This window comes from Cyrtonyx montezumae, unplaced genomic scaffold (assembly GCF_038088225.1).
Source record: "Cyrtonyx montezumae isolate F1298 unplaced genomic scaffold, pur_monq_1.0 scaffold_3, whole genome shotgun sequence".
Classification (NCBI taxonomy): domain Eukaryota; kingdom Metazoa; phylum Chordata; class Aves; order Galliformes; family Odontophoridae; genus Cyrtonyx; species Cyrtonyx montezumae.
The window spans coordinates 115,794,701-115,813,642 of record NW_027072034.1 but is presented as its reverse complement, the minus strand read 5'-3'; the positions used below and the strand labels follow the sequence as shown (position 1 = coordinate 115,813,642).

At 41.0% G+C, this 18,942-nt stretch overlaps 1 protein-coding gene across 1 annotated transcript in view; it reads right to left on the bottom strand.

Annotated features, from left to right (window-relative positions):
* Positions 1–15,994, bottom strand: part of PAH (phenylalanine hydroxylase) — a 35,220-nt gene extending 19,226 nt beyond the window's left edge. Inside the window, exons 1-3 of the mRNA XM_065743125.1 lie at positions 15,878–15,994; positions 12,976–13,083; positions 2,061–2,244 (exon numbers count right to left, since the gene is read on the bottom strand). Of these exons, the coding sequence (XP_065599197.1) occupies positions 2,061–2,244; positions 12,976–13,083; positions 15,878–15,919 (334 nt within the window). The 5' untranslated portion in view covers positions 15,920–15,994. The remainder of the gene's footprint in view (positions 1–2,060; positions 2,245–12,975; positions 13,084–15,877) is intronic.
* Positions 15,995–18,942: the final 2,948 nt, after the last annotated feature.

Here is an 18,942-nt window from a genome sequence, read left to right as displayed (position 1 = left end):
TTCACAAAGGCACATCTGTAGGTTGTGACCAGATTTGACAAGAGGATGCATACTTTTAAAAGGCAGGCTGACCTAAAAGGCACCACAAGGCCTATTAATTGTTAATGCCATCAGAACTAAAGGACCACTCTTCCTACACTCTTCCTACAGCTCAGTATGCTCCATTTCAGTCTGCCCTTGTAGCTGCCTTAGCAGAGAATTTGCCACCCACAGTTCAACCCCTAAGCAGTGCTTCTTTGACCTTTCAGATATGGCTCTTTGGGGATTTCAGTTTGACTGGATCTTTACTACTCATGAGAGAAGCTGAAACTGAACTAAAAGGAAAAGGGAAAGAACAAGAACAACATCAGTCTTCCTCTCTCTCTTCGACAATAAGTTGCTCCCACTTCATACTATTTCTCATTTATTAGAATTAAGAAACAAGCATAAGTTATCCTCTCAGAAGAAAGGGGGTCAATTTCCTTTCTGCAGCACACACACACAAGGATAATCTAGCTCAAAAAATGCTTTGATCAACACATTAACATGCAGAGAAATCTAATCCCGCAGCTGACCAGCAGACCATTGATGTTTTGACTTCTGTGAGGTCAGAATTTCAGTCACAAAAACTTCCTGGCTGATATTTAGAGCTGCATCTCTATCTGACTCTGGCCTAAGTTTATACATAATTTTAACACCTTTGTAACAACAATTAGAAAAACAAAAGCAATGGTAAATCTGCTGGGTCCTGAAGCTCTCTTCTGGAAATAAAAAAAGTCCTAAAGAGAGAACATCTTTTATTTGGCATGACCATAAATCACCTAATCAATCCTTTGTCCCTCCATCTCATGAATGGAAAGAACTGAATTCAAAGAATATTTGTCAGCTTCGTTTTCATCTTCAAATGTGATGTCATGGGGAGGACACAAAGGAGGTGGTAAAGGGATTACCAGCACTGATCTCATGAAGGTATTAATGTCCTTTCATGTTGTTCCTAGAAAGGAAGAGGAAGATCCAGACCTAAAGTATTTAAAGTCTGAAATCCTATTAAAACCACATCTGTTATCTAAAGAGGCATTTATGTATGTCTCAGATCAGATGCTGGGCAGCCACCACTGTACAAGGCAGTCTCAATTCCAGCAATAATTAGGAGTGTGGCAACTCAGAAAATCTTTCCTTATTTCCTCAAAAGGCAGGAATTATTCCTGATCCCACTGAAGTGGGTGGCACAGCCTCCCTTATTTCAGTAGCAGAAGTGAGGGAGGTCCCCAGGCACAAATAATGGAGAGCCAAACAGTGTTTGACATGCATGTACCTTTGCTAAAGAGAGCACAGGAAGGAGAGACAGCCACTGTTGGGAACTTTTCCTCCCCTCCTCTCATGTCAGCCCACAGGTGCAAGGGCCATATAGGCAAGGGGATCAGAAACCAGTGAACAGTGCTCATGAAACTGATGTTGACGAGCAAAACTCAGTGTTTAAAGAAGTGTACTAGCCACCTGAGTATGCTACCATTTCATGCCAGGCTTTGCATAGGATTGGACTCTTATCACCTCTACTACACCACAAGGTTTGTGCCACAGTAATTCATGAGGTCATAAAGACATTCAGCAAGGGGGAAAGCAAGGTGGAAGTCTGCACTTTGCTGTCACTTCCTGTTTTGTTATGCTGCCATTTACCAGCTGATCCTCTCTGAAAAAGGAGTACATGTCTGAAAGGCTGCTGGGCTTTGTAGGAAGCATCCATTGAATAAAGAGTTTATAAACAGTCAACAGATGAGCAAAAACTGGTGATCAATGTACTGCAATAAGGCTGTCTTTAAGAAACTGTATGTGGCATCAACCAAACTGATGACAACAAAATAATGTAACAAGAGTTCCCAGGAGAAAAATGTGGCCAAAAAATGGAGGACCACAATCTATATTGAAAAAAAACTGTATGAAAAAGCTTACAATACAAAGTAGACAGAGGGTGGGAGACACAACCATACAGGTCCAAGGCTAACACTAGTGGAAAAGGAGATAATTTAAGTGTGTGACATGAATATTCCTTGCCAATATTGTCTTTACCAGTGTATCCTTACCAGTGTCCTTCTTTTTTGTTCGTGAAAGCTCGTGCACTGTTACTCCAATATCATTTCTTAAGGACTTGATGATCTTGTCCAATGCTGGGACATTCTTGCCTTCCAAGTTAATGAAGAATTCATATTCATCTTTATTGAGACGAGAAGGTCGAGATTCAATGTGGGTTAGATTTATGCCTTTTTCCTATGGGAAAGAAGGATTTTGGTTACACAGTGTCTGAAGAAGGAAATAAGGCATAAAGACTAGCTAAAATACATGTCAGTCAACTATCTACACCATATTGCACAAATAACTCAAAAGCAGAGACTTGACTTGGCACGACCATTGGATTGAAAACTTTCAAAATGGAAGGAAATTTAAAGGGACACTGAGAAGGATGTAGGATTCACTCTTGTGCAAAGCAGCAGTATAAAAACCATTACTGCATAAACCTTTGAAAAAAGTGATGAAAATTGCAAATAGGCTTTGTATTGTAAATGGCAACTCCAGTACTGCAAGTACATATTGGGATCTCATCTATGTGGACAAAAACATTTCCCCAGTATCAACATGGGAAGTAAAGGAGTTTCTCACTACTAACAGAAGGTGAATACTGTATTTATGAACATTTTTAAAGGAGGTCAGAAAAGCAAGGAGTGGGTTGCCCTCTGAGCTAACCTTCTGACAAGGAAACTGAGTCACCTGCGCATCTTCCATGTCTGTGAGCAGGTTTTGGGCAGAGACTCAATAGGAAACATCGATCTGCACCAGAAAGGTAGCCCAGGGTTGTGTAAATAAAAACGTAGATACTGTAAGATCACAGAATCACAAAAACAAAGAATTGCAGTCAATGGGGGTGCATGGGAACATTGGAAATCGTCTAATTGAAGCACTTGCTCAAGTAGACTTCACAGAAGCTGGTTGCTCAGGACTTTGTTCAGTTAGATTTTGAGTATCCCCACAGATAGAAACTTTTCAAGCAAAAACCTCTCCAAGCAAACTGCTCCATAGTCTGATCACTATCACAACAACAAAATCTTTTCTTTAGCGCAGAAAGTCAAATTCTGTCTCACCAAAGACCTTCACTTACAAACAGCAGCACCTCCTAGCTCTGAAGAAATTATTCACAGCCATAGCTGTAACAACTGGGATTAGTTGGCATCTGACCTCAGTTGTCATCATGACAAGTAAAGTATGATAAAAGTAAAGCAATCAGTAGCTAATATTGTATTTTTGAGAAAAATCTTTTAAGGAACCTTTGTAACAGATTTTAGTCAGTGCTGACCCTCCTTCAGGCTCCCCCACAGCCCAAACCATGGCTGGGTCACAGTTTCTGTCTCTTGCAGGGAAAAGATTTAACCCTGCAAGAAAATCTTGGCCTGAAGAGTAAACCCAGAGGAGCCAGAGGAGCTGACACACAGTCCTCAGCAGCCTCAGTGACACTGCTGTTTTGCTGCTTTCAGGCTTGAGTAGATCCTAGACTACATGGGGTGAAATGATGGCCCCACTAGTGTCAGTATCGATCCCCTGCAGTGGGGTCAGGATTTCATCCATGAAGAAATGCTGCAAGGATCTATTTGTGACCTACAGGGAAGAAAAAGGGAAGTTTTTTTTCTCTACCTCCCTCTAGCTTGAGCTTCTCAATCACTTTAAGGTTTTCTTTGCTACTCTCAGTGCTTGCACAGCGCAGGAGGGCATCTGGCCATCAGCAGCAAAGGCCTCATTCACTCCACCACAAAAGGCAGTTTATTACTTTGTAGGAAACAGCATGCATGTCATTCCTCTGTTTTCTGAGTGTCACACGCTACAGATGAACTTAAATTGTTTGGCTAGATACCAATACAATAAGTTGAAAAGGTCAAAAGCGCATTCACCACCAACTGCTGCTCCAGAGAGATACTGTCCTCATGGGGCTGTCTGCGGGCAGAGAATGGCTGTCACTGTGCTGGGCCCTGAGGACAATTTGTTTTAGGCCTCCAAAGCCCCATTTCACAAACAGACTGCACATTGTCCCTCTGCGCAATGAGGCACTGGGTGGCAGATTGGCTAGGAGATGGAAATTCAAATAACTCCAAGCTGGAAAGTTTTTGACAGAGAGCAGGCATAGGACTCTTTCACCACAACCACGCCATGGAGATCGGTGCAGTAACTCAGGGCTGGCACCACCTTTGGCCACTTATAGAGGCCCAGAACAAGTGTAAAATACATCTCTGTGCAAAGGGTGAGCCAAACACAACAAGGTACCACTTTACATTCACTTTGCACTGGTGCATCAGGGCATTATACCCTGTATCTGCATAGTATCAGAAGAGAACTTGACCCAACTTATTGTAGAGGTGGTGACAACTGGGTCTCTCTTCAGCGGCTGTTACCACCTACTTGTCTTCTCCTCTCAGCATCCCTCTCCCAGGGGTAGCATTGTTGTGTGAGATATCCCACAGATTACCTCCAACCATGTATTTTAGTTTTGACCAGATGATTTGTCAGCTATACCAGTTCTCCAACTGGGCTCAGCAAGCAGCTGCACAACTAGCAGTGCCTGCAAAATGGAGTGAACTGTGCTGGGGTTGGGAATGAAGAGAGAAGCCATGGAGTGGGTGCAAGGCAGCAGAGATATCAGTGACTCCCAGAATATCATGGAAAAAGAAAAAAAAAAACAAAAAACCAACAGCAAAAAAAAAAAAAAGAAGAACAATGGGACAGAAGGATCTTATGGAGAGAGTTACCTCTTTCCTTACACCTAGGATGAGCACAACTGCTTTCCTGCAGGATTTGAAGATAATTTTGACTGTTATTCAAAGGGCCTGTGCAGCTCAGTGACATGCAAAACCAACCCATTAATTCCTTGTGTGGAGGCTTCAGGATACAGTGACAGAGCAGATGAAAGGAGAGCCCTTCTGGTGACTGTTTTCAAAGCAGAAATTAGCAGCATAGATCCCTGAACTGTCTCTCTCATAGAAGCATGCTGTCATATGCTGTGGATTAATAATAACTCTCCAGTTTCAAAATACTTACAGTGGCTCCATTAGCATTGTAGTTTAAAACACTCAATTTTATTCTAGTCCAAGTACTCCATCTAGTGTTTAATGTTCATAGTTTCACATCTTCCTAAATTGTATACTCATTGTTGAATCTTGCAGTGGCATCAAGTAGTCAATGCTTTGTTTAAATCTCTAACTTCTGAAGTCAAATGGCTACCTGAGAAAGGTGATGAGGGATTTTTTGTTTGTTTATTTTGAGCAATTTTCAATCTCTGTGTTTTTAGTAGAGCTTGAGAACTTTACAATATGTCCTCAAAAAACAACCAATGCAAATTCCAGATCATAGAATCAGAGAATGACTAAGGTTGGAGGAGACCTTGAAGTCCAACCACATCCATACCCACGCCATGGGCATGGCTGCCACAGATGAAATCCAGCTTTGCAGGGCTCCATTCAATCTGGCCTTAGCATCTCCAAGGACAGAGAAAATCATCTATTTATTTGATGAAGTTTCAAGATTTCTGAGTTAATTTTTGTTGTTGGAACCCAACTCTGAGTTTTGGAAGGTCTGGTAGGTCACATGTTCCAGGTTGGATTTACGCCCAAACTGTTAACACTTGTCTCTCCTGCCTTTACTATTTTATAGCTGGTGTAAATCACTTCAACACAAAGCTTGAGATTAGAAATTCCTTTGCTGTATTTGACCCTTTATTTCCAGTACAGCTGTGAAGAACTTGCAGCATGTTGGTGTTTCCCTACTTCTCCTCAGGTTTATGGCCAGCATAAAGGTTGAGTCTTTCATTGTGTTCCATGCTACAGACGCATGCCTGCTGGAGTGTTTCTGTGCTGGTAGGGGAGGGGTAGACGCTCACTTTGCACTTAATTCAAAGCAGTACAAGTGCGAATAGCAGAATAGATTCTGCCTTGAGGACTAATGGAAGCATTTAATTGTAACATTTAAGCAAGATCACAAGAGTATGGTGTTGTCAGACTCCCTGAAGTTATCATAAGTCTCTCTAAATTTCTTAATTTTTAACTAAAGTTGAAAGCACTCCTGGGGGTAACAGATCTCAGCTTTCATTAACTGAGCATTCAAATTGACTGTATAACACTTCCCATTAAATATAAAAATAATGAGATGTTCTGAGAACTCAAAAATCAAGTTGAAACAAAACCTGTTTTGTTGTAGTCACTATTTTTGAATGACAGGATCTATCAATATGGATGTCAGTTCACCACAGAAGCAGTAGAGGAGACAGAAATGTAGCCTGTCTCCCTGCCTACCTTTCCACACAGGTGGAAATCATCCTTGGCTCTCTCTTAGAGGCCATGGAGAAATTCTGTCCTCTTTCCCAGATTATGCCAGCTGTATCATCCTAACAGATTGTCTCCCATGATGGAACAGTTCTGCAACGTTGGGATACAGCCAGTTTGATGCTACTCAATATCAGCAACCTTGAGGTCACTGGCAACAGAAGTTGATCCCTTCCTCAAGAAGTGTAATGCCCTGATAGTTAGAAAAAAAAAAAAGTGTTTCCATAGTTACACTGAGTAGAGATGGGTAATTTCTGGAAATGCTATGGACTAATGCTTCCAGTAGTATTTGTATCTCCTTCAGTTTCTGTATTAGTTCACATGGTTGCTAAAACTAAGTAGCATTGTGAAATGACATCTCAAGCTTGTTTACATGAGTATTGATTTAAGTAATTTTGGCTTCATCAGAAGATCCCAGCTGTTACTAGATGAAAGCCAGCAACAGTTCTGCATCACTGTTAATGAACACTCAGCAAGAACTTGAATGAAATCTTCCATAATAAGGATTTACTTGCATTGCCTTGTACAAGAACAGTAACAACAAAAGTGATGTGTTCTTTTAGTCCTTACCACATACAAGTTCAGGGCTTCCTGAAGGAAAAGTTTTTTCAGAAGAACTGTAGAATCATAGAATGGTTTGAGTTGGAAGGAACATTTAAAGGTCATCTAGTCCAACTCCCCTTCAGTGAAGGAGAGCTAGATCAGGGTGCTCACTAGTAGAAATTCACTCCCTAATTTTCATAGATCAAGGAAGTCAGGAAGTTGCAGAGATGCTATCAGTCACAACTTCCTAAAGTGAAGACTAAGGAACTAGTGTTCAACTTTACTGTCCAAGGATTAGATTCTCAGCTAAAGACACAGATTTCATATTTCCTCCCTCACATCTGTCTCTACTGCATGAATAAGCTTTGGGACACAAATGGACCCACAGAGGGCACTCCATCAGCATTTATCCCTTCATTTACATCACTCAGCACCACTTCCGCACTGAAGTTTAGCATGAGGTTTTCAATGTAATATAGCCAAAAAACACACACACACTCACACACACACAAATAAAATAAAATAAAAATAAAAAGAAGCAGACATGAGAACATATGGCACTGCACATAATTAGAAAAAGAGCATTCCTCTATATAAAATGTCTCATGTTGCTTCACTTGATCAAGAAACCCTGCTCCTCTGGCTCTAGAAAGAGGTGAAACCATCTTGAGAACATGAAACAAGGACACTCACATGGAAAAGATGTAGATGTGCAGATATGTGCTGAGGTCTAGAGGTGGGCCTGTGAATTCACCTATCAGTGCAGGAATTTCCAACTCACACTCTGGCCAAAATGACTGCCTGCCTCTCCTGGTTTAGAAACAACATGATGGAGCTAATATCTACACAAGGGATGAAGAGATAAACAGTCACTTTAAACTTTCTGTTGAATAAAGTAAGCTACAAAAATGACAAAAAACAAACAAAAAAAAACCAAACAGTCATCTTTGCTGGTTCTGAAAGCTCAGGGTCTTGTTTAGTGCAACCTGTCTCTCCCAGACATTCCTCCAATGAGTAGTAATTTACTCTGAGAGCAGGAATACCATTTGGTGCAAATCAATGGAGTTGTGAGCTAGACCCATACTCACTGGAAGTAACACTGAAAGCTGGATCCTGTACTAAACTCCTGCTCTAGTTTTGAGATGGTCATTTCAGTGAAGAAAAGACACAAGGCTTCCACCTAAGAGTGGTCTGAGAAAATATGTAATATTCTGCAACATGTTTGACACATTTTACTGCTGAAATGTCTGCTAGTACTTGTAATACCATTGGAGAAAGAACCTCAGAGGAATAGATGTATTTATAAATTCATATAAATTCCTTTATTAATGTAATGAAAAGTTTAGTTCCAATATCTTTTATTGATATGTTCAAGTTTGGAAATGCCAGGTTGTTGGTTTTTTATTATTATTTATTTCAAAATGCACCTCATTTTTGTTTTAAAAAGTGATCTCAATTTCAATAGGCTTTTACTACTACATAGAAGATAAATATTCACATAACATGTATATTCTCTGCTTTGCTTTTTTTACATTGATAAGAAATCTGGAAGATTTTTGCCTGTTTCTGACTTGAATTTACACTCTGTATATTTTTGTCTTGTCCAGTGAATCAAAAAAGAAACAGAACTTCACAATGACTCTGTTTTCCTGATTTTAAGCATATCTTGCTTATATGAGGTGTTCTATTTTAGACTACAATGTTTAAACCAGTTTTGGCTTTCTAGCTATCATCTTTTCTAACACCATAAGCCAGAAAAACAGGGTATGGCTGCACAAAGTAGTGCTTTAGTACACTGAAGGTCCTATTAAAATTGAGTGTAGTGACTGCTGATGAGTTTGTGCTATCTGTATATTATCTTCAAGCCTACAGTGAAGACCAAAGATTTTCCAAGCAGAGCCCACAGGGAAGCTACATCCACAGTGGGATGGTTAAAGACTATGTACAAAGAGGCTTTTCAAGTGAAAATAATTGGGTTTGATTGTTTAACCAAAAAGTAAATCTTTACCACATGCCAATATACACACAGAGCAGCTAGCATGGAAGGAAAGTGGATTAATGATTTGCTTATTGCTGGGCCATGATTGAGGTGCTATTGCATCTGCTTACTCTTTCTGGAGGTTGTGCATTGACCTCATACATACATACATACATAAGAGAATATGAAACAAGAAAATATCAGGGAAAGTAAAAATAAAGGTTTTACACATAAAGCCAGCAGAGTTTAAGAAGCTGAGACAGAAGCTGAGCACATAGAGAAGATTCCTTAGTAAAACCTTAAGCTACACATGAAAAGCAAGTTATCACTGCAGTCACCATCTCGTGTACAACTAAGACCTCAACAAAAACAAGAACTTGGGTCTTTGAGCACAAAGTAGATGTGAGAGCAAGTGGCACTCTGTCAGCTCCATGAGCAACTTCGAGGGATGTTTGAGTAGGAGAAACATTAATAGACGATTTTGCAAGACAGACTAAAATTCCCTTAAATTTGGTGTCACAGTTACAGGGTGTAATTCTATGACACAAGCATTCTGTAGTGAAGGTTTTGTGCCTTCACCTGCCTACACAGGAGGTGTCCATACCTTCAGTCCACCCTGGCTCACTGGGAAGGTTTACCTAATTCATCTGGGCTGCTTTTGGATCTTGGAATTTTTATTCTGGGCACTTCTTTCTCTTGGAGTTTTGCTCCAGGTCTGGACTGAGGAGCAGCCACAGTGCTTGTTGCACCATTGTTTCTGGGTCTCCTATTACCCACAGGCAGGTCCCATTTGAGAACAGAGCAGCTCCCCTCAGGCTCCTGCCTCACTGGAGGCCAGGCTGGAATAGAAGCTAACGCCTGGTCAAGTGTCAGCCCAGCATGGAAATGGAGCACAAGTAGGATGTGAGCTTGGCTACGAGCAGGTGCTCCGGTATCCTAGGAAGGGGTGCAAAAGTTACTTGCCAACCCTTGCAACATAACAGGAACTTTTGCTCCTGCTCAAACCAAGGAGAGAACAAACCTCCCCTTGTCCACACAGAGACCTACTTCAAAGAAAAGCAGCCTGGCTGCTGCAGGCACCGATAGGTCTCTCCTTTCTTTGGGCATCTTCTTATGCCCACATTTCTCAATCTGGACCTTGCTTCTGAGCTTTCCTCCCTCTTTTGAGAAATGATTTCTTTTCAATACTCTCATATTTACAGCTTTTTTTAATTCTGTATCATCTTCCTTCCAGGCTCAATGTAGATTTATAGGTTGGCTAGAGAAGAGGCAAAATCCTTAAAATCAGAGCCAGAGGCACAGCCTCTTTTGTAATCCCAAGAGGCAGCTGGGAGGAGGAAAGGGGATAGTGCTGTTCTCCACCTGTGTTTTCACAGGTTCCCAGAGAAACCCTGACAGCTTGGGCAGATGCAGCCTTGCTAAGGACCAGGAGGTTCTGAATTCACCATTCACAGCCAACCTTGATGCAAGCGACCATAGAGATTCATCTCTCTGCATGGGTGTCTTAGTTTAGCTAGCAGAATTGATTTCTTCAGAGTGTCAGGTATGATGCTATGCTTTGGTTCTAGGAGAAAAACAATGCTGGTAACACACTGAGTTTATAGTTGCTCCTAAATAGTGCTGCACAAAGCCAAGGCCTTTTGCAGCAAACAGCCCAAGGGGCTGGGAGGGAACAGAATTAGAGCAGCTGACTGAAACAGGCCAAACAGATATTCTATACCATATGACATCATGCGGAAGGAGTTTTGAAGGGGTGGGAGTTCATCTGGCATTCTTCCACTCACTAGGGCCTAGCTAAATTTTGGTCAGTGGGTGGTGAGCAATTGCTTGTGCATCAGTTGTATAAGTATATGTATATATGTATAATATATATATGAACTTATATATGTATTTATGGACATATATATGTATATAGGATAATAGTTTTTAATATATATGTATATATATATATACGATAATAGTTTTATATATACATACACACACACAATTATAACTATTATCCTTTTACTTTTCTCTATCTTAGTAAATAGTTTTATCTCAGCCCATGAGTTCTACTTCATTTTTTTCCCAAATCTCTTCTCCATCCCACTGGGAAGGTGGGTTGGAGGGACTGTACGAATGAATGACTGTGTGATGATTGGTTACCTGTCAGGTTAAATCACAGAAAGGCAGCTGCAGCTCTGCTGCTGCTCTAGGGGACTGTCTGATCACATTTTGTGTTGTTTTTTTGTCTTGTTTTGTTTTCTTTTTTTTTTCTACTTCATGTGGCTACACATGGCAGCAACAGAGAAGAGCCGCACCCACATTTCTTCTCTGTACCACTCCTCTCAGACCAATTTGACATATTTCCTTAGGCCAGAACCAACTCTAGGGACAAAGTGTGGGGTCTTGCTCTACAGAGGAGCCCACCAACAGTGGTTCTGGATCAAACCTGACCACTAAGTTGGGTCTTATAGCTGCTTTTATCAAGCAGGGATGAAATACAACAAGTTGTCTCAGACATATACACCCTTCACTCTCACACAAGGGGAGATTCATCATTTTTTCTACTGGGTTGATAACAGAGTGCAAAGCTTGCATAAGAGCACCTATGCCAGGTGTTCTGTAAATCTTAGTGATGGGGGGAGGCTGTAAATTTTCAGAAAAATAATTGTCTTAATTGGGATAAGAATCAGAATTATAAAATCATGGAATCAGTAAGATTGGAAAAGATCACTAAGATAATCTATTCCAACCATCAGTTCACCATCCCAATAATAATAATAAGTAATATCAGTCATCTTTACCTGGGTTTCTGTCTTTTTAGCTGTCATCAGAGTCATGACTGAAAGCCATGATTTAGCTAGCCTCATTTAGGTATCTGCTCTGGGGCTAGAAGAGTTACATCCTTGAGGCAGCTACTTATCTCCCTCCCATACCAGAGTTTTCCTTTAAAACTGATAATAATTTGCTTAGAAGATGGTAATACGTTTAATGAAATAATATCAGACTTTCTTATTTCATTAGTAGACACATACGCTGCCAACATATGGAATTTTTGCAGGATTGTACTGTCGTAGTCAGTTCACAGACTCAGACAATAACAACTAATAACTGTTGTTATTAGTATGATTTCTAATACACCTTAATGAGTCAAATATGGAATTTAATTCATAATTATTTTTAGTTTGTTCTAGTAGAACACAAATATTTCATTTATTTGTCAATTAGTTTATGAATGGAAAGTATGCACGCCACAACTTACAGTGTTCTACAGAAAGAACTGCCTTCAGACACAACAAACCCATGATAATGTGTTATTTGTTTTTCTTTAAGTTGCAAAACCAGTGTAACAGACTGTATTTGCTTGGGAGCACAGAGTATTTGCTTGGGAGCACAGAGCACATAGCCATGTGTTGCAACACAACCATCCTGAATTGCGAATTGCATGCTTATTAAACAGCATCCATAGCATCTGGGACATATTTCTTTAAGAATAAACTGGCACACAATGTCCTGGAAGATAAATGGCTCCATTTTTTCCCCAAGAGCTTTCCAAATAAGTTAGTACAAGTTCCTACGCTCCTTGAGAGTGAACAAACTACAAAACAGTGCCTTTCTTATGCTGCTTTGGAGGCAACTCCAACCTCTCTGTAGAAGTACCAGTAGTGGGAGGCAGTCGATTCATTTGTGTCAGATTTACTGAGGTGAACAGGAGCTTAGAGGACAGGTACTCCTCCACACAGAAAATCTTCATGCCACATGGCTCATGCTCAGGTTATATTTGCCTTTCTTTACTGTACATATACACACTCAAATGTCAATCTCTAGTTATTGCCTAATTCACTTCTGCCTATTATTTTAACTGCTACTAGTGGGATACTTTCTTCTTAAATGTAGACAAACTATTTTTTTTTCATCCTTGTATCAGTTAAAGGTGGAGATTTTAAGTGAAACCCTGAAATCAAGCTTTTAGCTTAAAAAAGGCAACTCCTGTTCCAGGACTTCAAGTGTTTACAACTCCAGAAGAAAAGAATTCCACAGTGGCAATCAGATAGAATTGAGAACATGCAGAGCAAACACTGCTGCAGTGAGGAAAAGATGAAGACGTGGTTGGGTCTCACGAAGAAAAATATTTACCTCAAACGTGCGCAGAACTTTAGCCAATGCCCCAACTTCTTCTTTCAAAGAGAAGATCAAAGAAATCACACCATTTTTGTTCGAGGACTCTTCAATGTACTTGGATTCCTGAAAGAAATGAGAAAGAAAGTCTTTAAGTTCACCCCAGGAGTAAGTTTTGCTTTTCTCCATTGCTCTTCTGCACTGCATTAGCAACGTAAGGAGAACATGAAGATGTTTAGAATAGAATTTAAGCAACTGTTGCTTCCAGGGGAAGAGAACAGCTTTGGGGCTGCTCTTAGTTATGATGCTAGAGACACACAATATATTCTCATAAATTACGTCCCATGTGTGAGAAAGGTAGTAAAAAATGAAAATAGCCTCACTCCATTTCTGATTCACTTCTTAAGTGTATCAAGCTCAGGGAAAAGTGGAAATATTACTCTGGTTACAGTGAAACATCTCCCAGTTTCTTTCATTAGGGCTCAGGATAAAAGAGAGTAACATCGAGTTACTTAACATTTCTAATATCAATTTAATTGATAATTTTTAATATAACGTAATTTGAAGTACAACTACCACAGACTTCTGGAGTAAGATTTTATTTGTGTTTTTTTTAACTCCTGATAGCCTTGGGCACATGACCTCTGGATGGCATTTCAAAGATCACACCAGACATTTGTAACACAGAGTGGTGCTGACGTAACAAGCCCTTGGTCAAGACCTGACTCAAGGTATCTTTCCTTCAAATTTTGCAGTATTAGGATCTACATTTTCAGTCAGAATCTGTCCTCATTATAGCTACTGCTAAATTTAACATATAATTTGGAATAAAAAGGATTTCAGTTCCCTATATTGTCCTTAAAAATAGCAAAAGAGGTATTTGTAGTAGACATTAATAATGAAAACCAGCTGCTTGGAAGCTGTAAAGCTCTTGGTGGGACATTTCCTGAGGCAGTGTTATAATGAATTACCTTCTTCTGTAAAATATATAACTGCTGGTTCTTCAGGCCATCTTTTAAGCTGCTGCTGATGTGAGTATTCACTGCCAAAGAGGCACAACAGATTTTTCTATCTGGTTTCATTTCCAGAGTAATTTTGGTATGTATTACATGTTTTACATCATAAAATTGCCCTCAATGTCTCAGAAGGCTTCTTGCCAATGCAGGTATGTTCTTTTTGGTCACTAGCCTGGATTTGTTGAGAAAAGACACTTCTAGGCTGTTTTCACTCATTTTCCCACTCCTGTAAATAAATTTCTGCACATTGCAGAAGAGACCAAGTACTAATTCTGCAAACATGATGACACTTATTCAACTTCTTGCACATCTGCATCTGAATGTAGTTCACTGGGCGTTCTTTGTTCAAAAACTAGTGCAAGTTTAAGTCTTCCCACAGAGGCAGAGGTTTTCAGTGCAAGATGAAGAAAGATTAAAATGATTGACTTCCCAACTGGTACCCAGATTTTTTCTATATGTGTATGGAGACAGTAAACACTGGAACCAACACAACATAAACACAGGGACCCAAATCTCTTGCTAAACTTTTTGTACTACATATGCATATTTTTTACTATTGATCACAGTTTATTCTTTCTCAGTTTTAATTCTAATTTCATTCAACATTATACAGAAATGAATTGCAGCTTTGGGTCAATTCTACACTTTTACTTCTGCAATGATGATTAAGAATTGAGCAAATTGTTTCATTGGCACTGAAATATATATATGATATTCATATGTGAACTATAAATGCTGTGTGAAAAAAAAAGTCAGCTCTAAGTCTCTTTTTCCAGGAAGTAAAATAAGAACAAGTTGACAAATAGTTACATCCATTTCTGTAAGTATCACTATCTCTTACATCAGTGAGTGTGTAGATGCAAGGACAGTTTGCCTGAGTGCAATACAAATCTATGTTTTTCATTAACTGTTTCACACAGGCATTGACATTGCCCTTCTAAAACACATGGCTATACTGGAGGACAATAACACAGACCTGCTGGCCTTCTGATCTATTTCTGAGCTGGCTGAGTAGAACACTTCAGAGCGAATTCCAGAACTGCTTATTTTCCAGAAAGAAAATAAGATTCCTAAGTTACTTCTGAAAATGGAACTACTTTCCAAGCCACTTTCTTAGGGCATTTAGAAGCTCAGCTCCCATACATGTCACCATGGGTAAGCAATTATACTACCTGGAGAAGTAACATGGTGAAACACTAGCAAATTTTGAGGGAAATTCAGTCTGAGCACACAAAGCAGTAGGAAACTAAGCTTCCTTGGCTGCTCTGTTCCTAACAACACTTCTAGCACATCTTTTGCAGTTTTTCTGTGGCATCAGAAGCGTTGTGAAGGACAAAATATTGTCCTAATAATTAACTATGCTGTCCTCAATTTAACATCACTTGTTTCTGCAGTAACTACAGTGCCCATAACCAAAAGTCATGGATTTCAGTACTTTCCTGAATTTTCCAAAACAAAGGGCTCAAAGTCAAACATAAAAAGGGGTTGAGTGCTAAAAGTTAAAAAAATAGCTCTGCCACAGGAGCACATAACTTCAGCTGCTTTATTTAACAGCTTGCTTTCATTACTCAGGTTTAAGAGACCTCTAATTAGCTGCTGGTCTTTTCTGCTGCTTCTTCTATTTGCCATATATGCAGAGATGCATGTTCTCTGTCACCGCTCCTTCCTTTCCCCTTTTGTAACATTTTCATTCCTACTGCACATCTGCAAGCACAGCTATCACCATTGGCTGCCGAAAGGGACAGTGGTGACAACCAAGGACTGCAAAGCATGAGGCATGCACCTTGTTTTCTCCCATCATGGGCATCCCGGAGAGCAGGGAACAAGATTTGCAAGCATGAAGGTTAGAATTAGGATTAGGGTTACAGTTAGGTTTAGAGTTAGAGATAGGCCCCACTGCTCACCTGAAAGGAGTCTCCATTCATCTTGCAGTGCTGTGCATCCATGGTGCAGAGGAGTTGATGCTCACACAGGGAGACTGCAGGTGAAACCTTCTGACCTTACCAGAGTGGCAAGAGCTCTATGCAAAGGTATTTAAAGTGGAGCAAGCAAGGCAAACCCATTCCCTTCTCCAGCTCCCTCCCCTGGATGCTGTGCCAAAGGGGCGTTCTCATTCCACACCCCCTACCCACCCACCCTGCCCTGGCATATGGACTAGCCAGCCTCTCTGGGTCCCCATAGCAGCACTCCAGCGTATTGTTTTTATCTATGCCCACTGGGGATGAGCAACATGCTTCGAATTAGCAGTCCCCCTCATCCTGATCAAGACTAACTACCACGTTTATTCCTGCACATCTGTGCTTTGTCACTGGCTCGGCCTTTCTGTGGCTGTGTGCGTCCAGCAGCAGGTGGGCTGCCCACCAGGGATCACTCCACATGATCGGAGATCAGATGTTCTCCAGCAGCCTCTCATTGCATGCCAGACATGGGACACAGCACAGCAGCTGGGGTGTTTGTCTTTTAGCAGGGCCTTTTGAGCTGCATCCAAGAGGTCAGAGAGCAGGAGGCACAGCTCATTACACCAAACAAAGAGATAACAGAGGCCAAACATAAAAGAAGCATGGGACAGGAATCAGTCATGTGAACATCATACTGGAATATGTGTCTGGACATGGAAAAGTGAAGAAGATAAAGGAAGAAAAGGAGCATGAAAGATGCAGAAGAATTGCAGAATGTGTATGTGCCCTGGCATAAAATGTCAGACATGGAGAGCCACAAGGGTAAGAAGGAATTTGAAAAAGATTTTAGCCAAGAGTCGGTATAAACCAGGCTAAACTTTATTTGGAAAGAGTCACCAAAAGGAATCACAGAATCAAAGAGTTGTGGGGATTAGAAGGGGACTCAGGAGATCATTGAGCTCAACCCCCTGATAAAGCATGTTCCCTACAGCAGGTAGATATCCAAATGGGTCTTGAATATCTTCAGAGACGTAAAATCCACAGCCTCTCTGGGCAGCTTGTTCCAACTCTCTGTGACCCTCACAGGAAATAAGTTCTTCCATGTGTTTGTTTGGAGCTTCCTGTGTTCCAGGCTCTTCCCTTTGAGAGAATGATGGAAAATTATAGATTGATACAAAATGAGAGGTGGAATGAATAAACAAATAAATCTGAACGACTGGTCAAGGTCTAATTTGTTATTTGGAAAGATTGAGTCCACACTGAGACGAGGTATGTCAAGGCAGGTAGTATCGCTGCATTTTTGTGATGAACATAGAACAGAGCTCCATTTCTCTGTTTCACAGATCAGAAGAATCATCTCTTCATGACTGCTTTAGCCATGAAGGAATCACTACTGCATGCACTAGAGTGAATTCAGAATGGCGATATTAGAAAAGACTTATTGTGAATTATTTGTAAATATGAAAACCAGTTACAATCAAATCTGATCAGCATCACAGTAGGGACATATTTGCAGGAATCTTAGACTGAGCCTCCATTCAGCACCATAAACATAGACTCAGAAACCAGCCTACTGAAATAAAAAAAATCAAAGAATCATTTGAGTTGGAAGGGAACCTTAAAGGTCATCTAGTTTGACCCTGCAATAAACAGAGACATACACAGCCGGACCAGGGTGCTAAGAGCCCCTCCAGCCTGACCTTCAGTGTCTCCAAGGACAGGGCATCCACCGCCTCTCTGGGCAACCTATTCCAGTCTCTCACCACCCTTATCATAAAATGCTTTTTCCTTATATCCAGGCTATATATCTGCTGTATGATGTGCATATGCAGTAACTCATTGCTTTGGGCATTAATAGATCTCTTTTTCAGAAGACGTCCTTGTTTGTACACTCTTTGGCTACACACATGGGTAGGGAGTGATGGGTAGAAGTACATAGTAGTACCAGTGCATAGCTTCTTGCCAGAAGGAATTCCCATATTCTCTTGTTCTGGAGCAAAGGTGCATGTGTATGTGTGCATGGTATTTGCTCCACAGGTCACACCAATGCCATTGCAGTATGAACACAAGATTGCAACAGGACAGTTTCAGAATTCAGAAATTACCTGAGCTGCCTTTGAAGCCCTGGTTCAGTGTACCAAGCACAGGTCCCCACAGTGATATGGCTAACCAGGATTCGCTATTTTATTGGCTCCACCTGAACACCCCATATATCCCTTCAAAATACCCCTGCTCCTGGCATAAACACACTACACACATGACTATTTCTGACCATGTTGTTCACCCACAACCAAAGAGCTCATTGCACTGGAAGTTGGCTGCTTCCACTGGCCAGCACAAAGTAAGTTCAAAGGACCATGGACTTTGGCTGCTTTTCAAAGTGCTCTCTCCCCTCTCTGCTCCTAGCCAGTGTTTGGAGAGCAGTGAATTCCCAGAGTTGTGTGTTCTGCAGTTTGGGCAGGGATGTCCCTTCCTGTGAGGAAGACACCTGGATCCCTGGTTCAAGGATCCTGCTCAATCCAAGGGAGCATCAAGCAACAGAGAGAGGGTTTCCTACAAACTCCTGAACAAATCCTACGTGGATGCATGTGACTAAGGCTTGGGGTGTCCTTTAATGAGGGCCTCTCACTACAAGGAAGACATGGAGGTCCTGGAGCGTGTCCAGAGGAGGGCAACAAAGCTGTGAGGAGTCTGGAGCACAAGTCTTATGGGGAGTGGCTGAGGGAACTGGGGTTGTTCAGTCTGGAGAAGAGGAGGCTCGGAAGACCTTATTGCTCTCTACAATGACCTGAGAAGAGGTTGTAGTGAGGTGAGGGTTGGCCTCTTCTTCCATGTAACAGTGATAGGAAAATTGGTAATGGCCTCAAGTTGTGCCAGGGGAGTTCAGGTAGGATATCGGGAACAATTTCATCTCAGAGAGTAGCAATGCACTGGCACAGCAGGTGATGGAGTCACTGTCTCTGGAAGTGTTCAAGAAATGTGGAGGTGTGGCACTGAGGAACATGGTTAGTAGGCATAGTGGGGATTGGCCAATGGCTAGACTTGATCTGAGAGGTCTTTTTCAATCTTAA